The 26,434-nt window shown below is 31.0% G+C and overlaps 1 protein-coding gene across 1 annotated transcript; it reads left to right on the top strand.

Annotated features, from left to right (window-relative positions):
- Nucleotides 1-6,893: 6,893 nt before the first annotated feature.
- On the top strand, nucleotides 6,894-11,078 carry LOC125823130 (leucine-rich repeat receptor-like protein kinase TDR). The gene is made up of 2 exons (XM_049502552.1): nucleotides 6,894-9,622; nucleotides 10,589-11,078. Exons 1-2 carry the CDS (start codon nucleotides 6,973-6,975, stop codon nucleotides 10,984-10,986), a joined length of 3,048 nt encoding a protein of 1,015 aa, XP_049358509.1. The 5' UTR covers nucleotides 6,894-6,972; the 3' UTR covers nucleotides 10,987-11,078.
- Nucleotides 11,079-26,434: the final 15,356 nt, after the last annotated feature.

Below are 26,434 nucleotides of genomic sequence, written 5' to 3'. Positions count from 1 at the left end.
CATTGTATTCAAGTGGATTCGTATGTATCTATCTTTCTCTCCCTCTCTCCCCTCTCTTCCTATGTATATGAATTTCAAAATGTATCTGATATCACAGATACATATATCTAGTGTGGGATACATAGACTATCTCGTCTCTCCCTGTTTCAGTGCATTAGATAGCAAAAATATATGCATCTAGGTGTAACTAACCTAAAATATGACATAAAATTATTAATTATTGAAGACAATATATAATTATTTCAAACTATAAGGAGAATTATTAAATATGATAAAAATATTTGTGTAAAATATAGTAACAATTGATTTCATAATGAAACAAAATATCGTGTATTCATAGTATTTTATTTTTATTATAGGACACTTGTGTTATCATCAGAGGTTATCTCAATCACCATATATATGATTGTATTTTACGAGATATATATGCATTTCAGATTTGAAATAAGAAAATACACAAATTGCTATATTTGCTGCTAAATTCCAATTCTTGTTATGTACTCTTCATTAAATACTTACTCGGTAACTCTATTGAGATGTTTGTGGTCTTTAAAATAATTACTATTAAAAGTAAAATAAAATAAAAATTATTTTTATTTTAAATTTTTAAAAATTATAAATAATTTGAAGCAAAAAGCATCAATACCCTATAAAGGAATTAATTAGAAACACTCGACGAGGTTGGACTTAAATTTGAATGTTGTTAGATTTTTCTCTATGTATGAGAAATCCACTGGGTTACCAAGAATCAATGGACATTTAATTTTTTCATTTCCCCTACTGGTATTTCTACAATAATTCATCTTTTGAGACCATGAATAGCATTTATAACATCAAAAGATGCAAATCTTTATTAGAGTTGTATCTTGAAATTGTACAAGGATTAGTCAAAACCCTTGCTTGGTTCTCTATACTTCTCACTTTTCATGTTTTACTCTTGATTTAATTATTTATTGCTCAAATCATTTTTCAAGATTTTAAAATAAATATAAATTAATATGAAAATTATGGTAAAACACTCATATCTACTTTTTATTCTTTCTCACAAAATGTGCAAATTCAAATTGGACAAGTAAAAGTGAGAAGATGAAGTACTTGTCGATTTACAAAATCAAGATCAAATAAATTAAAACTTTCTCATTTTCCATTAAAATTAATTCTTTTTGAAATTAAGTGTAAACAATATTTGATCACTTACTGCATAAATATTGTAAAATTTCTAAAAAGTTACTTCATTATTAAGGACTTGTTTGACTATGCGATATAAAATCATGATATAAAATTAGAGAAATTAGTCAAAAGCCTCTCCAGTCTATAGCCGGATTCCCAACTACACACTTATTATACTTCACGAGGACCCTATTACCCCCTTGAACTAGTTTAAAATGGAATTAATGTCACCCTATATGCTGAGGTGGCAAAGAAAGTGTATTCACTTTCTCAAAGAGAGTGAGAAGACACTTTTTTTTTTATTAAAACTTTAACTTTGCAAGTAATTTTCCCTTTTCATATTAAGTTTCTATTTTTTTTTTTAAAATTATGTTATCTTTTACTTCTATTTATCTTTTCTTTTTAATCTTTTTTGTCTTCTTTCTTTTTCTCTTCAACACTTCTCCGAAAAATGCCATAAATTTATTTCATTATTCAGATATCACTAATCGTATCTTTCTCCTCTCTTTTTTTCAGAAGAAATTGGCTCTCCTTCTTTTAATCATAAACTTCAATTTTTCATTCTCACATACTAAGTTTGTTGTTGCCATGTCGCTATTTTCACCTTCTTTTTTTTCAGATCTATCATAGTACGTGTTGTTATTGATTTTTGAGTAATAGTAAATTAAGAAATATTTAAAAGTGAGACGGATAGATTAATTTCTAAAACACTAACAAATAATTTTCGTAGACAGTAATTATAACAACGAGATTAAAAATAGAAAAAAACAATTTTTTATACTTCAAATCACGAATTCACTTTGAATTTGCCATCATATTCAACTCCAATATACCATCTACTTTTCGAAAACTAATTGACCACACAAACTTATCAATGTTGTCATCTAATTATTATTTTTTCTGAACAGAGATATCGATAATTTTTCATTGCAATTGGTTCCAGAGCTAGCTTCAATTGTAATCACACTATTACCCCGAATTACCACCATGCCAATCTCATTCTTATTGTTTCCATTGACCTCAACAGTATTGTCGATAACCAAATTCATGAACTGATCGAACCCACGAAGAGTCCCCACAACTTGGCGGCTAGCATTCAACTTGATTTGAAACTGCTTGTCCATATACTTTTTGAGATCTGGAGGCTAACCTGATCTGCTCATCGTTTCTTCCTCTTTTTGTCTTTTGAGAGAGAAGCAATGGAGGAGCTGAAAAAATTTCCGATGCTCAGTTCTAGGTTTCATATCAATGGAGAAAAAGTTGGTATCAAAGAAAAGTCAAAAGAGGATTAAAAAATAAAAGAAAAAGGAAAATATAAAAAAAAAATATAAAATAAAGACAAAGAATAATAACATTTTTACTAAAAAAATAATAATATATGATGTGGCAGGCGAGTGTATCTCACTCCTTAACATAAATTTGGGTATGACTTTTTAAGGGGTATATATTTCACTTTTAAAATGTTAGGGGGTAATAGGACACCCGTGAAATTAGAGTGTGTAGTTGGGATTTCAGGTATAGATTTGGGGGGGGGGGGGGGTGGGGGTTAGACTATTTTCTCTATAAAATTATATTGATATGAAGTTTTTATTCGGACATGCAACTTGAATTTTTTATATTATATTTTATCATAAACACAAATTGTGAAAACTATTAAAACCAAATTTCATATATATTTTATAAATTGAACAAGAAAATATATATTGGGTTAGTACGAACAAAGACTCGTATATTTTTTGCGACTCGAAATAATTGTATTCAATTTGGAACAAATGTAGAGTGACGACAACATTGCTCCTCATAGGTATTTTCTAGTACGGAACCATCAACCATTGTCTCTTTTTTCCTTTTATTATTCGAACTTTAATTCTTTTGGTTTTTGTTTGTACGCTAAGAAGTGTCAATTGGTGTGCTAGCTAGTAACCGTTTTCTTTGTGAATTATGTTTGTTTGTTTGTTTGTTACACTTTGTCACATACATAATACCACACTTAACTTTAATTCCAATGTCATGAAGATCGCATGTTGTCACTTGCTTCTCTTGCTTATTCACAATCATGAATATGAATAAGACAATTTGTGTTTGTTACAATTTATGACTTTATCACGATTATTCTGCTAAATCAATTATAAATTATCTTTTTGATATGTATCGCTTTCTCTTTCATGTGAAAATTTTCGATATGAATTTGAATTAATGAAATTTTCAAATAGGGGTATCAAAGATTGAATTGTTTTAAAAAATGTAGAAAATAATTATTTATGCCAAAATTCTCTCTCCGATAAAAACTAGATAATTGATTATTGATAAATTAATCAAAATGTGCATTTTTGATTTGTTTACTTGTGGATATTTCATATATTTATTCTAATTATTAGTCATTCAACTACTTAAGTATTCATGTAGTATGTTAAGTTTACATTGTTATTTTATATTTAGTTCAAGAAGTGGATAGTAATATAGTTTTAAAATAAATCAAATATAACATACTTTCTTTATAAAGGGAATAAACACATTTCAACTTATTACAAATTGAATATACTCAGTAAAAATATTATGTACTAGAATCAAAATCAAAATCAAAATTTACTTATAATCGATCGAGGTGCTAAAAGTATTATTATCCATTTTAACAAATTCAGAATTGATTTTCCCTCAATATCTTCTTAATTGAGTCTATCGCATATGATTTGTGTAGTGAGATTTTCATTCTCTATATCGTTTGCAATTTATTACACAGTAGGATATTTAACTAGTACGCACAAAGTGCTCACCACAGAATGTTCACTCAAAGGGCAGAGCCTGTGAAATAAGTTTTTTTATAAGTAGATTTCAATAGACTAGAGTTACACGTAAATTTTATCCCTTTCCCTTTAAGTTGATAAGTATACCTTAACAATTGGTGGGCAAAAAGATGATCAAATACTATGAGTAAAGGTAAAGTAGAATGGTAGGTGACAAAAGATACTAATTAAGCTATATATCATCAAAAGTACATTTCGTAGTATGGTAGAGGGAAAACACTGAGAAATGAGAATCATTATGTTGATTTAAGTTTTATTCTTTATCAAATCGAATACACCTTACAAAACATTAATGACAGTTCCCATCATTTTAAGTGTTTACAAAAGTAAAAAAAAATGTTGATGTAAAATAGCTGGAATTTAATGCATCCAGTTCCTCCGATTCGTCTCTTTATTTGTTTATATTTATATAATATGAAATACCTCTTAAATAATAATAATAATAATAATAATAATAATAATAATAATAATAATAATTACAAAAAATAATTTACTATATCATTTTTTGAATATAATAAACTCATATTTTAAAAATGTGTTAAAAAATAACTATAATTAATAATAAGAATATTTAGAACCTGGGAGATAAATTATCTCTTATTTCATGTAACCCCGTTAATATTTATAATGAGTTTACTTTTCAGATAGTCGTAGACATTGAATTTTATTGGATAAAAATTCATATTACAAACCTTAAAAGTCAACGTATTTAGAATTTAAGGTTTTAATCCAAAATTTAATGTAAACTTATAATATTTAATACTTCTATAAGAATTATTTTTAAAGTTAAAATAGATTATTTTTTTTTACCTATTTTGATTTTGTTAACAAATACTAATAGAGTATGAGATGAAGAGAATATTAATTGAGAATCAAATTGCATTGTGTTTGACCAATAATTTAAAATATAGTATTATGACTTTTTAAATATTAGTCAAAATTCATATAATTTGATATTTTTTATAATGGAGGGATAATCTTTACAGTATTTTGTACATATACTTTAAATTTCAACCTCGGTACAATAAAAATTTCTCACTTGAAAGTACCAATATTAAATGTTAAAAACAGTCATCTAGATTTAATGAATCCCAATGTACTCTTTGAAAAGGCCATACTTGTTCACATTGGAGTAATGCATTTTTTTTTATTTTTTTTTATTTTTGTAGGTTTCTCACTTTTCCTCTTTTTGTTTTTCCTTCTTTGCTTTGCCTTTAAGAGGAGAGTAGTGGATAATAGATTAAAATCTTATCTAATAGAGTATATTATAAAGTAGTATTAATTCAATAATGGAGCATTATAGATTTGTTTGTATATATACTTATGACCACATGGAAAGATAATTAATTGATTAGTAATCATCATTAATCAAGTTAATATTAGAGCCACCTGATGATTAAATTAACATTTTGAAGGTTTTTTTCAGTTAAAGATAAATATATGTGGTCCTTCTAGCATGGCCCAATGTCACAAGGTGCTTTCATCTGCTAGTTCAAAGTGGAAATAAAATTAAAGAAACAAGAATTGCCAATAGGGATAAAAAGGGGGAGCAAATAAGATTAAAGGAATAATGTGGGGAAGTGGGAAAATCGAAATTAAACTTTCTTGGATCCTGCCCTTATAATATTCTGTCAATTCATTAAAAAATAAGTGGTATTTTTAATTTAAATGTATATTCATTCTTGGAAAATAATAAAAAAAAAAAATTCAATTATTTCTAATAAAAAAAGGTTAATTGATAGTTCTTGATTACAGTAATATCACTTAGAGGCAGTTTGGATTAACTTAAAAGTTGGTCAAACCTACTAGTTTTTGAATTCTGAAAGTGTTTGACAAATATAAAAATTAACTTAAAATAAATCAAAAATGACTTAAAATAAGTTAGGAAGTGTTTGACAAGGTCACAAATACTTAAAATAAGTCAAAAATCAAAAGTAGGTCTCTTATTACTTTTTATTTTTTGACTTAAAAGTCATTTCAGTTTGACTTTTTATTTTTAACTTAAAAACTACTCCATCCATTTAAAAAAGAATGACATAGTTTGACTTGACACGAAGTTTATGAAAAAAAAGAAAACTTTTGAATCTTGTGGTCATAAATTAAAGTTATGTCAAATGTACAAAATTGCCCTTTAATCTTGTGGCCTTAAACATGCCTTGTGGAAAGCTGAAATTAAAATGTTACGAGAAAAAGAAAGAGGTCATTCTTTTTTAAACTGACTAAAAAGGAAATGACGTCATTCTTTTTTAAACGGAGTAAGTACTTTTTTAAGTCAATCCAAATGGGCTATTAGAGTCCGTTTGAATTGACTTATCCAACTTTTTAAAGTACTTTTAGAGTGTTTGGGTAAATTAAAAAGTCCTTATAAGCACTCAATTTAAGATAAAAAGACACAAATAACTCAAAAGTCATAAATAAATTTTTTTAACTTATAATGGCTTATAAGTCAAAAACAATAAGTCAATCCAAATGAGTTATTATTTTGAAAGGAGTACTACTCAAATTCAATTTATTTTTGGTTGGCTAAAGATAAAGGTACAAGGAATGATGCAAAAGTGGTGGGGAAAATATATTAAAAAAGAAAAGAGGAATGAAATCTAAGAAAACCAAAACGTATTTCTAAGAGAGCAGAAAAAGTATGAAAATACTGAGAAAAAAAAGAGAGACAAACAAAGAAATTAAAGCAAAAGAAAACAGAGCAACACATGATATTTATCATTATCAAGAAATAGTGAGTGATGAAATGTGTGAGTACAAGTATTGGAGTTGGAAACTACTAAATAACTAAATAACAACAAGAAGAAGAAGAATTAGTATAATTCTTTTTCAAATTTACTTTCCTTTCTTTTGTCTCTCTCTTCACACCAAACTTAACCCACTAAAATCATCATGAAACACACTCTATTTTTCCAGCACTCCTAAAAAGCATTTTTCTCTCAAATTTACCTCTCTTTACATACCCCATTTCTCAACCATTTCCACCGTAAACAACATCACCATGAGACACTTGTTTCCTTTCTTTCTTACTACAGTTTTCTTCTTCCTAACAAGAATTTCACTTGTTTTCTCCATTACCAATCTACCTCTACAACTTATATCTCTTTTGACTTTAAAATCTTCTTTGCATGATCACCACAATACCTTCAATGACTGGGATCCCACCCTCGCCTTCGCTAGACCGGGTTCTCACATTTGGTGTTCCTGGTCTGGTATCAAATGTGACAAGAAAACTAACCAAATCACCTCTCTTGATCTATCGAAGCGCAATCTTTCTGGTACAATTCCAGAAGATATCAGAAACTTGGTACACCTTCATCACTTGAATTTGAGTGGAAATGCTTTGGAGGGTCCTCTTCAAACAGTCATTTTTGAATTGCCTTTTCTCAAGACACTTGATATTAGTCACAACTTGTTTAATTCAACTTTTCCCTCTGGTGTGTCAAGGCTCAAGTCTCTAACATACCTAAATGCTTATAGTAATGACTTCATAGGCCCTTTGCCTGAAGAAGTTGCTCAAATCCCAAATCTTGAGTACCTTAACTTTGGGGGAAACTATTTCAAGGGTGTGATTCCAAAAAGTTATGGTGGCTTAGCAAAACTGAAGTTTTTGCACTTGGCTGGAAATTTATTGAATGGTCCTGTTTTGCCTGAGTTGGGTTTCTTGAAACAGCTTGAACATGTAGAAATTGGTTACCAGAATTTCACTGGAGTTGTCCCTGCTGAATTTTCTACTTTGTCAAAGTTGAACTATTTTGATATCTCATTAGCCAATCTTTCTGGTAATCTCCCTGTTGGACTAGGCAACTTGACAAACCTTGAAACTCTGCTTCTTTTCAAGAACCATTTGTATGGTACAATTCCATTGTCTTTTGCCAGACTGACATCCTTGAAATCATTGGATTTGTCTGACAACCATCTCTCTGGAACAATCCCCCAAGGGTTTTCAGGATTCAAGGAGCTTACAGTCTTGAATTTGATGAACAATAACTTAACAGGTGAAATCCCACAAGGCATTGGTGAGCTTCCTAATCTTGAATTATTGGCTCTATGGAATAACTCACTCACTGGGATTTTACCACAGAAGTTGGGTTCAAATGCAAAGCTACAAAAACTTGATGTCTCTTCAAATTATCTCTCAGGTCCCATTCCACCAAATCTCTGTCTCAGCAATAACTTAGTTAAACTTATCCTGTTTTCAAATCAGTTTATTGGTGAGATCCCTTCTTCCTTAGCAAATTGCACTGCATTATTCAGGTTTAGAATTCAAAACAACAAACTCAACGGGTCAATACCATTAGGCTTCGGTATTTTGCCCAATTTAGCTTACTGGGACTTGAGCAAAAATAATTTCACTGGTCCAATTCCAGAAGATTTAGGGAATGCCGCGACATTGGCGTATTTGAACATATCGGAGAATTCATTCAACAGTGAATTACCGGAGAGTATCTGGACTTCACCATCTCTACAGATCTTTTCTGCTAGTTACAGTGGCCTTGTCGGGAAAATCCCCAATTTCAAAGGGTGTAAAGCTTTCTACAGAATCGAACTGGAAGGAAACAATCTCACAGGAAGCATTCCATGGGATATTGAACATTGTGAGAAGCTCATTTGCATGAATTTTCGACGAAATTCGCTAACGGGAATCATTCCTTGGGAAATTTCTGCAATTCCTTCCTTAACAGAGGTTGATTTGTCTCACAATTTTCTCACAGGAACAATTCCTTCGAATTTCGCCAATTCCACTACCATAGAAAACTTCAACGTATCCTACAATCAGCTCACTGGTCCAGTTCCTTCTTCAGGCTCAATTTTCTCCAGCCTACATTCCTCTTCCTTCATCGGAAACGAAGGCCTCTGTGGTACTGTCATTCAAAAGCCTTGCGGGACTGACGGACTCGCAGCCGGAGCAGCGGAAATCAAGCCACAGCCGAAAAAAACAGCTGGCGCTATTGTCTGGATCATGGCAGCAGCATTCGGTATTGGTTTATTCGTCCTCATCGCCGGTAGCCGCTGTTTCCACGCGAAATACAGCCAGCGATTTTCAGTAGAGAGAGAAGTTGGGCCATGGAAATTAACCGCATTTCAAAGGTTAAACTTCTCGGCGGATGATGTACTTGAGAGTTTGACTATGACAGATAAGATCCTGGGAATGGGTTCAACAGGGACAGTGTACAAGGCGGAAATGCCAGGCGGAGAGACCATAGCAGTAAAGAAACTATGGGGAAAACAGAAGGAAACGATCAGGAAAAGGCGAGGCGTTTTAGCTGAGGTGGATGTGTTAGGCAATGTGAGGCACAGGAACATCGTGAGGTTGTTCGGCTGTTGCAGCAACAACGAGTGCACCATGTTGCTGTATGAGTACATGCCTAATGGTAGCCTGGATGATCTGTTGCATGGTAAGAATAAGGATGATAATTTGGTGGCTGATTGGCTCACTAGGTACAAAATTGCTCTTGGGGTCGCTCATGGAATTTGTTATCTTCATCATGATTGTGATCCCGTCATTGTTCATCGTGATCTTAAGCCTAGTAATATTCTTCTGGACGGTGATCTGGAGGCTAGAGTAGCTGATTTTGGTGTTGCCAAGTTGATTCAGTGTGATGAATCTATGTCCGTGATTGCTGGATCCTATGGCTACATCGCACCTGGTAAGTTAATATTCCCTCCGTTTCAACTTGACATGAAATTTAAGAAAGTAATTCGTAATATTCAACTTTTTATCGTGTTCTTTAATTTAGTTAGTTATTAATGGCAGGAATATTTGTCTGTTTGCTTGATGGAATTACATGATTGTTTTGGAGTTCAAGTTTTTTTCTTGTGCGGCTTATTGCTATCCAAAATTATTTTGTTCAGATCAGTTTAGTTCGTTCTGTAGGGTGACGAAAAAGAGTTCACTTGCGTGCTAAAACGTGGTGTCATGTCAATAGCATGATGCATTTTTTTAGTGAAAGCATGATGTATATTGTTTTTTTTTCGTCCACTATCGTCATTAAATCTTCTTTGCCCCACACAATTGTCAAATTCCTCAACTGATTCATACTAGTGGAATCTTCTTTTAATCATAACCAGATCTTGAAGGCACTAATTCATTTTTTGAATTTGAGCGCCACAATATGATATAAATATCTAAATGTTGAAACTTTTATTAGGAAGTTAAAATAATATTCTTATGAAGATTCTAATATTAGTGTAGTGAAACAGGTAATATAATTTTCTTAATAAAGGGTATCAAGTATTTCTTTTCTCATACTACTTTATGACAATTGGTGCAAATATTTATTCTCTTTGTTTTTGTCCATGATTTTGTGGTGCTTAAAGAGGGCATGGCGCACTAGTTGCGCGTGAATAGCTCCATTAGCCTTTAAGCTTTTATTTTACACTTTTTGTTATTCTTTGGACCCACCAAGATTTTGTCTTAGTTACTTATCTGTGATTAACCCTTTGATTTATTAGTATATAATATAGTACTAGTACTACATTTCTTCACTTTAATGCTTAAAGTCAACCATTTTGGGCACTAGTAGACAGAGTGTTATGATAACAAATTAAAATGATCTTATTTTTTTTTTTTTTTTTTTATATAGTTATAGTACTAAATATGTTTGTTGATACAGAATATGCATACACATTGCAAGTTGATGAGAAGAGTGACATCTACAGCTACGGGGTTGTGTTACTTGAAATTTTATCAGGGAAAAGATCGGTGGAACCAGAATTTGGCGATGGAAATAGCATTGTGGATTGGGTTAAGTCGAAGATCAAGACTAAAAATGGCATAAATGATGTGTTGGATAAAAATGCTGGCGCTTCATGTCTTTCAGTTAGGGAGGAAATGATGTTGTTGCTGAGGGTGGCATTGCTGTGTACTAGTCGTAACCCAGCTGACAGGCCATCGATGAGGGATGTTATATCTATGTTGCAAGAGGCTAAGCCCAAGAGGAAGTTGCCTGGAACTGGTGATAATGCAATTGCTGCTATTCCTTTGGCTCAAAAAGCTAATGTGGAGTGTTGATATTATAGGAGGAGATTTGGGGTTGTTTTGATTTTATAACTTACTAATGAATTGTGGGGGAAATTGGTATAGGAGAAGATTAAATAGTTTTATTTGCTTCTTAAATTTTTGCATAGTAGGAAATTCCCCAGTGTTGTCATTCCAATGTTTTGATGAAATGGGTATCTTTTCCAACAAATTAATCTTCAATAGCGTACTTGTTATGTCTGTCTAGACCCCACTCGTGCGATTTCATTGTTATTATTGATAGTCGTAGAAGAAACTTAAGTAATAACTTGATCTCAAATTGTGAATCCCACATCAGCCAATTATATTAAAGCTACAAGCAACTCCTCTTATTGGCAAATTGGATAAAATGGACATGAACGGTGAATCCGTTTGGGTATGAGATTTTTTTCATTTTTTTTTTACCACTTTATCTAAAAATCAGCTGTTAGCTATGAAAACTCGAAATACAATTTAAAATTGTTTTTGAAATTTGGAAAATCAACCTTGTTTTTCACTTTTACTCTATATTTCTTTTTTCAATTTTTACCTTTTTTTTTTTTTTTTTTTATAAAAATAATTGTATTTAAATTATCTTTCATATTTTTCTAGAATAAAGTACATTCAAACAACCTAATATTATTCGTAAAAACTATAATCAAATACAGCTCGAACTTCAAAAATGTCAAATAAAGTGAAAAAATATTTGTAACAATATGTAGTAGCTTGTATATGAAATCTAATTGATGAAATTATGTGACTGTCAATTTTAAGATATTATTCTTAAAGAGCAGATTTAATTATACATATGTTTCAAGTATATTAGTCAAGAAAGTGTGATTTTACTAGTTTTTAAAAATTTAAGGAATATAAATCATATTTTTTTAAAATACATTCAGATTCATGTGGAAAGAGAAAAGGCCTAAAATGAATGTTCACGTCGTCAAGATGATCATAATTTTGTTTAAAATTGATCCATATGTAAACTGATTCAAATCGATTCAATAAATCAAATTTTATTTGATTTTGGTTTTGATTTGTATTTAAATTTTTAAAAATGATAATATTTGGATATATTTTATTAAAAACAAATTGAAGAAAAATTGAATCCAAGCGATAAATTATATACACAAATTTTATAATTATATATGTATAATGTATTAACATTTATAAATGATTTTCATACTTTGTATATTTTTTCATGAAAATTTTAATTATTTCTAATATGCTAATGAATTTTACTCCTTAAGCTCATTTTCGAAATTAAAGTCATGAATCTAAACTCATTTATTTAAAGAAACAATTATACGATTTGCCTATATATTTCATTTGTATTTCTTATAAACTTTATACACTTAATTAAAGTTAATAAATCTTAAGACAATTTCTCCATAATTCAAAAAAATTATAGTCACCGCAATAAAAGGTTAATAACAGATTATAAATTGAAAAATGATGAAAATTTATTTTCTATTATATGGTAGGGAAAAAATGAAACATAAATACTATTGGCTTTTTTTACAAAACTGAACAAAAAAATTGAACCAAATCGATAAATGTGAATTATATTTGATTTTAATAATTAAACCATTAATTAAAGTGGTATTTTAATTTTAACCAAATTCCAACCCGAGTCGAACCATGATGGGCATGCCGTTGAGCTCTTGGATAGCTATAAAAGTAGGCAGGGACGAAGCTATAGATTCGTTGAACACAAATAACTTTGGTTAAAACAATATATATATATATATATATTCAATTTAAAATCCAATTATTGACCCTTCATTCTAAGTACTCATGCATGCTTGTTTCTATTATATTGTCAAATGATAACCAATCAAACTAAAGATTTGTTTCCCCTAGCAAAAATTCTTTCTTTATAAAGTCTTTTCTATAGTGTTGGACTTTCGAGATGTTAAAACTTTTTTAGTTGTCATTGTATCAAAAATGAGTTTTAGCGGTAATTAATTAATGACAATAGCTTAATTGCCGCTAAAAACACATTTTTAACGGCATTGAACACTATTTATAAATGTCCTTAAAGTCTATAGCGATACTGAATCCAATGACAATTAACTAGTACTGGTAAAGATTTTAACACTTTTTGTTAATGTGTATATATATTGTCACTTAAAGCTATTTTTATTGCAATGTGTATTGCATAATCAACTTATCAACAAAAGTTTAAATCGATAATTGATTGACTGAATTTCGATTATTTTTATTAGAACTTCAGTGATATGTGTATAAAGTTTAGACAATCATATGTGCAAGAACTTCAAGTAAACTGGTTGAAGTTCAAACAAAAATAACTATATGAAGTTATAACAAAAGTAAATAGACTAGCAATTTTGTATGCATTCTAAATATATTTAAATGGCGATCTCAAATTTGTATGCATCCAATAATTATCATTTATCAATTGTCATAAAGTCCCCAAATTTGTAGGCCTAATTTGGGGAGTGGGCTTCAGCCCAGTAAAGTGTGAGTAGTCTAAGGTGATTGGTGTTTTGATAACCTAACAAATGCTATAATTATACTCTCTGGTAATTAGTGTTTTGATAACTAAGTAGGCGTTTGACCATGCGATACCATATCACGATATGATATCGTGAGATGGAATCAGCGTTTGAACATGCGATTTTACGTTGATTCCATCTCATGATTTCATATTCTCCAAAAACCATGATATGAAATTATATATCATGATTTGAGATATTTTAATATAAAAATTGATCCACGAGTTTATTTTTTGTTAAAACAACCCCACATTTATATCTACTAACCATTTATTTCATATGTAAATAAAATTTATAATCACATCATTACTTTTCAAAATTTATTATTCTCACCGACATAAAATTTATTATTCTCACTAACATATAGTCACTTTAACTCACACCAACCGATTGTTAAAGTGATGAAATATGTATGGTCTATGAGCATGAAAATATAGTTGCGGATGATATTGACCAACAAATGGCTCAAAGTAACAATGTTGGTTCGTCTTCTCGGTCACATGATCGAGAAATGCAAGTTCAACGTGAGGAAATTGTCCGTACTATGTGGGAGGATTATACTAAAGACTAGTACACTACAATTTATGTTCAATTTTTTTTAATTGAATTAAAGTTAGATGAAACAATTACTTAAGTGGAGAACAAATAGCTTTGTAATAATTTATTATGCGATTTTATAATTTTTTGTTTATTTGATAAGATTGAATAAACAATTGGGGCTATTTTAATAGTTTACAACTTATGAGATTTTTATGTTTATGAGAAAATATACAACACAAAAATTTCATATCGCATGTCCAAACAAAACTTCAATTTCATCTAATGATTTCATATCATGATACCATATCGCATGACCAAATGGGCCCTTAAACTAGTAACTCACAATCTACAATTTTTATAATTTATGATTTATAATAAGGAAAAACTACATAATTAGACATACTTAACTATCATATATACATATTTTATCTATAGTTTAAAAATATTGCTCATAATACCACTTTTTAATAATTATACAATATATTTTAAAAAGTTAAATCAGATACACAAATCTCTTAAATATGGTATTAAATAATTATCTTAAAATTCAAACTCCTTGATTAAAGGTAAATTAACAATTATCCCTTAAACTCCTATGCCAACAATATATCTCCCCTCACCCCCACGTTTTCCATCACATCTGCATATTCTCTCTTCCTTCATCTCAATCTCCAATCCAAAGTTCATCTCCCAATTCTCTTTATTTCTTCCTTCTCCCTCATAAATCTTCTTCACTAAACTATCCATGCTGCCTAAACAGTCGATACAAACAAGCACATAGGAGAGGAGAAGTCAAGATAATCATAAGTTAAAGCCCGATATGTTGTTCGATTTATATGATCAAAAAGAGACTTCTTGATAATGCACACAACTTTGTTTGTATCTTTGCATCCAACAAGCACATAAACGCTGACTGTATGGCTCAAAAGAACCGTAAATCTAGATTTCACAGGTAGAGTCATCTTGTATTCATGCTCTTCCAAGTGGAACCTAAGAACATCACAGATTCCAAGAGGCGGGATCCAGATTTCCTTATGAAAAAGAGGCCCTATGACCACATCAGAAAACTCAGATGCAGAAGTCGAGTAAGATTATGTTTACAATATTTATGTAAAAAAATGCAAGATCTATTCATAATTCGCAGTATACTTTATGTATCTATCTAACAATATCGATTTTGTGTTATATCATATACCATGTCGCATATTTGATATAGTTATTTTTATTTTTTGTATCTAATATATAACAATGTTATTTATCAGATACATGTATGTCTAAAAAGTATCAGTATTAATTAAGACTATATGACTTTTGAATCTTGTGTTATATCAGATGCAAGGGGATGTACCCAACAATTAACTAATTCATGTATATTACACATGTTCTAAAGTGTATCAGAATTACTTAAATATGTAACATGTATCTGATCTAATATTAATGACAACGTAATGTATCTGTCATACTTATTAGTTTAATGTATCTGAATTATCTCATATACTGTTTAAACGAAATATGTTAAATAGTGTATCTTGACACGGATACACCAAACTTTATGTGATATAATAGGAAAAAAAATTGTATCTGAACTACCTTATATCATAAGGTATCTTAAACAAGTTAGAAAATGTATCTGGATTAGTTAGGCAGTGTATCTATAATAGTTTCACACTATGTATTAGAACTACAATCGAACTTATGTATCTGGATTTATAAAATAATGATATCGACTATTGTTGAACAAAAAATGTTTGAAATTATTTAAGAAGAAGAAGTGTAAAGTTTGTTGAATCTCAAAAAAAATAGTAGAATTTTAATTATTTTGATTATTTGTGATACACCAAAATATTCCATAATTGTTACACGCGTGAATTCCTCCTTAATTTATGATTGTCAGTTACAATCTTTAATTAGATAAGCTTAATGATATGTATCTGACTAACATGGATCTCGGATACATGTATCTAGACGCGATAGATACATGTATCCGAGGTGAAAAATATGGCAGGACTTGTAATTATGCAAACTGAAGGGAAGAGAGGTAATTAAACCCTAAACTAGTGGGATTTGTGTTGTTTACCTTTATAATAAACAGTAGAGTTTTCGACCATTACTTAGTGGAGATAAGATTATATCTTAAAGTGGATGTGCGGTATATCAAAGAATTACCTTTCAATATCTTATTGGAAATATATTATGAGACTCATCAATGATCAAACTAATTCCCTATATTACCTGAAAATAACAGTATTAAGTGAAAAAATTCACATAATATAGTAATAGTTTTGCGGTTTTTTTATAGCGGATACGTACTAATATATACACTTATTTTGCACACAAATAAAATTAGACAAAGATATTGTATCTGGAGTCCGAAGCCAAAAGGGCAAAAAAAATTGTCAAAAATTCCAAAATGGCACATTAATTATTTTTTTAACCAAAAGGGCAAAATCGCTCCTGACGGAGAGATTTCCTTCTGACAAAATTGACTACGTTACTCCGTTAAAAAACATAAAAATTGCTGCTAGGGCAACAATTTCGTCCAATTTTTTTTTCTTTTTTCCTTAAAATCGCTGCTCTGGATACAATTTTGTCATTTTTTTTAACAAAGCTGCCACTGCAACGTTTTTCTCAAAAAATTAGCTGAACTGTTTAGTGCTTGCCTCTATTGCTGCAAAGAGACGAAGACCAAAATGGGTGCTTTTGTTAAGCTATTGGGATTGCTTCTTTTCTTTTACTTCTTGTTAATTGGCATTGTTGCACCACTCTTTGATGGCCAAGTTTTCCTTCCTAAACACATGTTTCATCCTGTGTTGGTTGACCTAAAGAGATGGTACACTCAACAATATGGTGATTATTTGGTTTTTGAGAAACCCCATTTCTTTGTTGGCTTATTTGGTTTCTGAGAAACCCCATTTCTTTGTTGGCTTATTTGGTTTCTGAGAAACCCCATTTTTTAAGCCTTGCAAGCGATTTTTTTTTTTTAAAAAAATTTAACTTTTTTAAGGAAAAGGAAATCGTTGCTATATTTCAATTTTAAAAAGTTTTTTTTGAGAACAACGCTGCAGGGGCAGCGATACTAAAAAAATAATTAACGGTGTCAATTTTGTTAGAAGAAAATCACTCCACCATGAGCGATTTTGCCCTTTTGGTTAAAAAAAAATTGATGTGCCCTTTTGAAATTTTTAGCAATTTTTTTTGCCCATTTAGCTCCGGACTCATTGTATCTGCACAGATACACTTATTGAGTGCATGTGATGTAATGTTTATATTTCACAATTGTTATGCACGTGGATATGATGTATTTACTATTGTTACATGCATAAATATAATATATTTCGCTATAAAACTATTGTATATGCACGAATATATAATTTATTATGCACGCAAATACAATATATTTTACTTGCACATGAATACAAACTGTTGGCACGTTTCGTAAATATAAAAAGCTATAACTATGTTTTGTAAATTTAGAGGCGAATCTATAGCCATATACAAAAATTTCAATATTTGATTTGAACTGAATAAATCCAAAAAAATAGGGTCATATTTTTTCTTTCAACAAGGTGCCTTTGATCAGTTTTAGCATATATATACTATTGAAGAATTAACTAAGTAGGCGTTTGGCCATGCGATACCATATCACGATATGATATCGTGAGATGGAATCAACGTTTGGACATGCAATTTTACGCTGATTTCATCTCATGATTCCATATCATGAGATGTGATTCCATATTCTCCAAAAACCATGATATGGAATTATATATCATGATTTGAGATATTTTAATATAAAAATTGATCCACGAGTTTATATTTTGTTAACAACCACACATTTATATCTACTAATCATTTATTTCATATGTAAATAAAATTTATAATCACATTATTACTTTTTAAAATTTATTATTCTCACCGACATAAAATTTATTATTCTCACCAACATATAGTCACTTTAACTCACACCAACCGATTGTTAAAGTGATGAAATATGTATGGTCTATGAGCATGAAAATATAGTTGCGGATGATATCGACCAATAAATGGCTCAAAGTAACAATGTTGGTTCGTCTTCTCGGTCACATGATCGAGAAATGCAAGTTCAACGTGAGGAAATTGTCCGTACTATGTGGGAGGATTATATTAAAAACTAGTACACTACAATTTATGTTCAATTTTTTTAAATTGAATTAAAGTTAGATGAAACAATTACTTAAGTGGAGAACAAATAGCTTTGTAATAATTTATTATGCGATTTTATAAATTTTTGTTTATTTGATAAGATTGAATAAACAATTGGGGCTATTTTAATAGTTTACAACTTATGAGATTTTTATGTTTATGAGAAAATATACAAAACAAAAATTTCATATCGCATGTCCAAACAAAACTTCAATTTCATCTAATGATTCCATATCATGATACAAATATCATGATTCCATATCATGATACCATATCGCATGGCCAAACGGGCCCTAAGTAAACTAGTAACTCACAATCTATAATTTTTATAATTTATGATTTATAATAAGAAAAAACTACATAATTAGACATACTTAACTATCATATATACATATTTTATCTATAGTTTAAAAATATTGCTCATAATACCACTTTTTAATAATTATACAATATATTTTAAAAATTTAAATCAGATACACAAATCTCTTGAATATGGTATTAAATAATTATCTTAAAATTCAAACTCCTTAATTAAAGGTAAATTAACAATTTTCCCTTAAACTCCTATGCCAACAATATATCTCCCCTCACCCCCACGTTTTCCATCACATCTGCATATTCTCTTTTCCTTCATCTCAATCTCCAATCCAAAGTTCATCTCCCAATTCTCTTTCTTTCTTCCTTCTCCCTCATAAATCTTCTTCACTAAACTATCCATGTTGCCCAAACAGTCGATACAAACAAGCACATAGGAGAGGAGAAGTCAAGATAATCATAAGCTAAAGCCCGATATGTTGTTCGATTTATATGATCAAAAAGAGACTTCTTGATAATGCACACAACTTTGTTTGTATCTTTGCATCCAACAAGCACATAAACGCTGACTGTATGGCACAAAAGAACCGTAAATCTAGAAATCACAGGTAGAGTTATCTTGTATTCATGCTCTTCCAAGTGGAACCTAAGCACATCATAGATTCCAAGAGGCGGGATCCAGATTTCCTTATGAAAAACAGGACCTAGGACCACATCTGAAAACTCAAAAGCAGAAGTCGAGCAAGATGATGTCTAAAATATTTATGTGAAAAAAATGCAAGATCTATTCATAATTTGTACTATACTTTATGTATCTATCTAACAATATCGATTTTGTGTTATATCAGATACCATGTTGTATATTTGATATAGTTATTTTTATTTTTTGTATCTAATATATAACAATGTTATTTATCAGATACATGTATGTCTAAAAAGTATCAGTATTAATTAAGACTATACGACTTTTGAATCTTGTGTTATATCAGATACAAGGGGATGTATCCAACAATTAACTAATTCATGTACATTAAACATGTTCTAAAGTGTATCAGAATTACTTAAATGTATAACATGTATCTGATCTAATATTAACGACAACGTAATGTATCTGTCATACTTATTAGTTTATTGTATCTGAATTATCTCATATACTGTTTAAACGAAATATGTTAAATAGTGTATCTTGACACGAATACACCAAACTTTATGTGATATAATATAAAAAAAAATTATATCTGAACTACCTTATATCATAAGGTATCTTAAACAATTTAGAAAATGTATCTGGATTAGTTAGGCAATGTATCTATAATAGTTTCACCCTATGTATTAGAACTACAATTGAACTTATGTATCTGGATTTATAAAATAATGATATCGACTATTGTTGAACAAAAAATGTTCGAAATTATTTAAGAAGAAGAAGTTTAAAGTTTGTTGAATCTAAAAAAAAATAGCAGAATTTTAATTATTTTGATTATTTGTGATACACCAAAATATTCCATAATTGTTACAAGCGTGAATTCCTCCTTAATTTATGATTGTCAGTTACAATTTTTAATTAGATAAGCTTAATGATATGTATCTGACTAACATGGATCTCGGATACATGTATCTAGACACGATAGATACATGTATCCGAGGTAAAAAATATGGTAGGACTTGTAATTATGCAAACTGAAGGGAAGAGAGGTAATTAAACCCTAACTAGTGGCATTTGTGTTGTTTACCGTTATAATAAACAGTAGAGTTTTCAACCATTACTTAGTGGAGATAAGATTATATCTTAAAGTGAATGTGAGGTGTTTTATTTAAAAAGATAAGTACAGGGAAAATGACTGAGTTTTCAAGAAATCGATTAAACTTATGATTTAAGCAGATCGAATTTTCAAAAGAACAGAGTCGCCACTTAATTTTTTAGTAAAGAATCAAGAAAAAATTTAAGACTTTTCAAAAGATTTAAACAGATAAAATCAGTTGAAAATAAAAAGGTTCGAGTTCAAATGTACATTCCGAGAAGGTGTTAGGCCCTCGGAATGCCCGCTAAGTCGCGGTTGACCGGCGATTTGACCAAAATGATTTTGACGAATTTTAAAATTTTAACTTAAGTAAAAGAATTCATTTATTTGAACTAATTATTTTTAAAATTTAATTAAGTAAAGAACTCACGACTTTGGCTAATTTTGAAAGTTTAACGAAGTAAAAGAACTCATTTATTTTAACTAATTTTTGAAATTTTAACTAAGTAAAAGAACTTATTTATTTATTACTATTATTTTATTTTTATTACTTTATTGATCTTAAGGGGGAATTTTCTAAAGGGGAACGGTTCATAAAATGTCAACAAGACTAATGTTAAAATAAAAACTAAGTAATAAAATATATATGCTTTAATTCGAAAATAAAATGAAATGACCATTCTTGGGGAATTCAATTAAGTTAAATCATAAGGTAATGAAATGCAATAAAATATAAATAATAATATAGGGAGAGGAGATAATTAGACTTGGGCTTTGGCCCAAATCCAATTAAGTTGCCTTTTGACCCATTTTTCCATCCCAGATGATATACACCAAGTGTATATTCGAGGTATACACCATGTATGCCGTCGATTCTCGGACTCCCGGACCTGTAATTTTGTTTTAACTGTACATTCCTGCATTTTCCGCCTGCATTTTCACATTTTTGCCCTGTATGTGATATTTTCTGACTGTACATTGGTGTATACAACATGTATATCAGCCTGTTTTTGACTCTTTCGGAGCTTGAAAATTTAATTTTCAACGTTATCTTGCTGCTTTCAACCTGTGTGCCTATTTCGCTGACCCGATAATGAGGTTGACTCGAACGATATCATAGAGCTTTTATGGCTCGACTCGAAAATGCAAGGAAGAAAGTCCATCATGGACTCAAAGGAGTTCATATAACACACGAAAGAGAAGACGACATTAGCATACGAAATAAGGAAATAGCTAAGACATGATTTTAATTTGAGAGGCAAGGTAGATGATTTTTTTAAAAAAAAAAGAAAATAAGAAAACTACTGCTAGTGTATGGATTTCAAAGAAAGTAAAAAAAAATCCAGAAAAAAAGAAGTGCACACACAACAATAAGAAACCATGTTTTATCAAATTAATCAACAATGCAACATCACTACCTATTAACTAAGAAAGACATTTCACATACGCACTCCTATAGGCAGTATCACATAAATATCAATAACCAACAAATTGAGCCATATTGGATAACACACTCAACCTAACATGCTTGAATATGACCAAATTCAATTGAATGCCTAGACCATACAGTAAACAACAACAAACGGAGAGGCATTCCCAACAATAGCTACTGAAATAATGCACAATTGTTATCATCATTTGCTCAAATGAATAACTATGTATGTTGACAGTAGACTACTCACAATAAAATCATCATTCCCAAGTAAAAAAAAGTAAAATCTAGCAACGCAACTTAGCTTTCCTACACTTTATTGAAAAGCAATTAGGCCTAACTTGATTTTTTCTCTTTGCTTCAAAACAGAGGTTACAAACAGAAGAAAAAACTCTACTTGGATATTAAACCAGATTTTTGCTCCCATTTTTACTCGAAACACTTGGAGAGATCACAAAAGCAAAAGGCCAATATGCTATCACACATATGCTAAAAACATTAAACCATTAAACCCAAAACTAAGCTAGACCTAAAATCAATTTAAGAAGACGTAATGGGAGGCTGAAATTTAAATGCAACAACCATGAACTAAATTTGCCTTAAGTTGAATACATCGCATTTTCGACTCAAAACTAAGAAAGTTCGTACATTTAGAACTCATTTCGGCACAACAATTACTAAAATGAACTCGAAACCATACCAAACATGTTATTAGCAAATTAATACTTGAACAAATATCAACTGTGGGGAAACATGGATAATGAAACCATCAGTCCAAAGAGAACATTAGAGAAAAATAAACTATCAAAACAACAACCTTTAACAGAGGCACTGAACTAATATATATATGATATATTTGTGAATCGGCAGTGTAAACACGGATCTAGATGCTTATTGCTTATGAGGACGAACGCCAGACTAAAACCAAGAGGAACACTACTCTTTAGACCAAAATCAGACGAGTAACAGGAACATGAACGCTAGAAAAATCATTTAAATATTGAAACAAGTCTTAACACATGAAAACTAAAACAAAGTTAAGAACACACAAATAAAAAAAATAAAAAAAGAACTAGGAATTAAACGAAAGGTAAGGGAGAATTTACCTTTCTCCGTGCAGTGAACTGAGACTACGAGTAGAAGAATATCGAACTTAACACCACGGCGAGAACTTTCGAGAAATCCGATTAATCTTTTTGCAACCCACAAAGAATCGAGAAGAAAGAAAAATATATATCCGAAGTGTATGTTTCTGGGGATCTTTTACAACTTTTTGAAAATTTTTCTATCTGACTTCTCCTTAAAAAAAGAAATTTCCCCCCCTTTTACCGTGAATGAGGAACAAGCTACTTATGGACAAGGATTCGGGTTCGGAATGTGGGGGGAAACGAATAGAGATTCCAAATTCAAAAATTGAATTCCTTCACCAATTTGGACAAACACCTTTTCCTTGGGGTTTTGACTCATTTCGAAAGAGGAAAACAGGACAGAGCGGGTGCCTATTGCGATGTTAATGGGGATAGGGACGTTGGAGAAGAAACAAAAATGTGCAGCGTACGTCTCTCTGTTGCTGCTGCTTGCTGGACTCAGGTTGCTTTCTGTGTTGGATTGCAAATTGGGTTTGTTCTCGTCGGATCGTTGGAGGAAGAAGAAGAAGTGTCGTGGGTACTGTTTGTTGTATGTGTACATTGTTGAAATGAGTTTCTTAGTTAATGAAGGAATTGGGCTGGGCCGGGTCAACTAAGAGGAGGAATTGGTCAGTTTAGGAGTAATAAGAGTGTGGGTTGGGTTGGGAATTGAATTAAAGTATGGGGCTGACAATTAAGGGAATAAAAGGGGAAAAGGCTGTTGGAAATTGCTGGAAAATTGCATATATAAGGCCTAAAATTTTGGTCATTTGATTGGTCCCATAAGGAGTGAAAGCATTGGTCCTATTTGAAATAACTAAATGGATTGCAATCTTGCCAATTTGAATTAAGAATTTGGCCAGAATCGATTTTAATCAGAGAACTTTGGCCAAATCTTAAACAAGATGAATCAATACAAATTAATTAAAGAGCTTCTTACTTTTAACGAAATAAAATAATTAACTTAATCAAACTAATTAATTCAAAACATACCTATAATTTGAACTAAATTAAATTAGTAAAGTGTTTAACGTTAAAAATAAAAGAAATATTTTCAAGATAGTTTTCAAGTATTTGTAAAATATATTAGTTACATACGTAACAATATAAAGCATATTTATTATTTAAAATATTTAAAATATTATGAAAGTGAATAAAATTCTAAAAACAAATGTCTTGAAACCTATTTTGATTTTTTTATAAAATCAATTATTTCAAATCGTTTGAAATTAAAGAAGCTCGCAAATTAATTCTTATCGTGGAGGGTCAAAATTAGGTGTCAACAACTGTCCCTCATTTGACTTGGATTGATGAAAGGAATCCGAGGCAAATAAAATTGACAAATCCAATTTTGCCGACCACATCTTCATCCTTTAGAAAATGGGCTTTTGGTACGGACTTTAGAAATTATGGCTGAATCCTGGAAATGGTTTCCTACATATCTCAAGATATATGAGAATTCAGGCCACTTGTAGTTCGATACGCTTGATTTGACGCACAATTTTGAAAGAATTCAAAAGTAATCCCGATATCAAATTATGGAGAGATCGGAACGCTCAGGAGTGAGATTTAAGCGAGAATGTAAAAGTACAACCGAGTTTCAACATCGACTCTACCTACATATCCCTCAACTCAAGGAATCAAGCTGCTTGTAGTTTCACTCAATCGATTGAAAAGGAAATCTATTATGCCAAGATATCCTTTGGTTCATGCGGAGTGACAAAGTAAGTCGAATATGAAAAAGAGGCTTGCAACCTCTTAGTCATGAATGTGGCGCACTTCACACCCATAATTAAGGACTTACACTGACATAATTCCCAAAGCTCTTGACACATTTGTCACTCGGATTGGAAAGCTCTTCCGGTAGAGACCAAGAAATTTCTGGAAGCGAAACTGAAACCGACAAACCTAAGAAAAACCCACATGCCTTCTGATAGGGGTGTGGTTTGATTGTGGTGGAAGTCGCTCCTCTGCTCGCGTCTTGAGAGTTTGACACTTCTCTTTGGACTATGTCCAGTTCGCTGCTAAGAAAAGTTTCACGTTGTGCTGCATCATTTTTTATGTCGTTCGCACCTGTGGTTTGTTTTGGAGAATTCATCATTTCAGATGCTCTCAAGAAAGACTGAGATAAAATTCATTAGCATAAAAATGCAATTTAAATGGGAGACAACAATTTTTACCGTGTTGACACTTAATTGCTCTCATTGAACATTTGACGTCAATTTCATCGAGTTTGACGTAAAGCAAATAAAGCTTATGTCTCATATTTGCAATATAGTCTTCAATATACTCTTCCTTTGATGTCAAAGCAATAAAACAAGTTGATGTAATATGTTGACAATTCTCTTGATCTCGTTATTTTTTGCAAAGAAAAATGATGCAGTTGATGTTGATTTTTTTCTGATGGGTAAATCTTTCTCTTGCGATGCATAAATTTCCTTCCCGCGATGCATGAATCTTCTCTTGCAATGCACGAATCCCTTTTCTCGCGATGCATGAATCTTCTCTTTCAATGCACGAATCCCTTTTCTCGCAATGCATGAATCTCTTTTCTCGCGATGCATGAATCTTCTCTTGCAATGCATGAATCCCCTCTCTCGCGATGCATGAATCTTCTCTTGTAATGCATGGATTCCTTTTCCGCGATGCATGAACCTTTTTCCCGCAATGCATGAACCTTTTTTTCCCGTGATGCATGAATCTCTTTTCTCGCGATGCATGAATCTTCTCTTGCAATGCATGAATCTATTTTCTCGTGATGCATGAACCTTTTCCCCGCAATGCATGAATTTTTTATTGCAATGCCTGACTCTTCTCTTGCAATGCATGAAAATCTTTTCTCGCGATGCATGAATTTTTTTAATCTTCTCTCGTGATGCATGTCTTTTTTCTCTTGCAATGCATGACTCTCTTTTCTTGTGATGCATGAAACTTTTTCTCGCGATGCATGAATGTTCTTTCTCTTGTTGTGCATGACTCTTTTCTGTTGTTATGCATGACTTCTTTTGATGATGCCTCTCTGATACCAAATGAAGATAATGCTTCACCGAGTAACATATATGATCTTCTGGGTATCTTTTGGACGGTGGCATCGTCTCAATCGACAATATAAATAAAATGACTCTCGGAGTAGTGGTATCATCTTATTTGACAATACGATATAAATGACTTTCCGAGTAGTGGTATCGTCTCATTCAACAATACAAATATAAATAACCTCCAGGGTAAGAATATTATCATATCTGATAATATAATGCAGATAGACATCTTCCAAGTATATTTAGTTGTTAAAAAATAAAAGTATTGCTCTCTTCGTGGTTTTCATTTTTCCCATCTTCGAATATAATTGCATGTTCATTATGAACCTTGCCTTGCCGAGAATTTGAATAAAGTAATGCTACTCATATTCCCAATTCTTGGTATAAGAAGTATAAGATATTTCCTGCATCTACAGAAGAATTGTCAATTTTGAAGAGCTTCTCGCCCTTTTGACTTCTCCATATTCATTGAATAGAGGAATACATTGATCTCGAGGTAAGCTTATAGACCTGCATCAACAGAAAAATTGTTAGTTTTAAAAACGAACTGATATGTGTCAATCTCTTC

This window comes from Solanum verrucosum, unplaced genomic scaffold (assembly GCF_900185275.1).
Source record: "Solanum verrucosum unplaced genomic scaffold, falcon-dt-bn FXZP01000199.1, whole genome shotgun sequence".
Taxonomy (NCBI): Eukaryota; Viridiplantae; Streptophyta; class Magnoliopsida; order Solanales; family Solanaceae; genus Solanum; species Solanum verrucosum.
The sequence above is the reverse complement of the archived record's forward strand: the minus strand, read 5'-3'. Positions and strand labels throughout refer to the sequence as shown.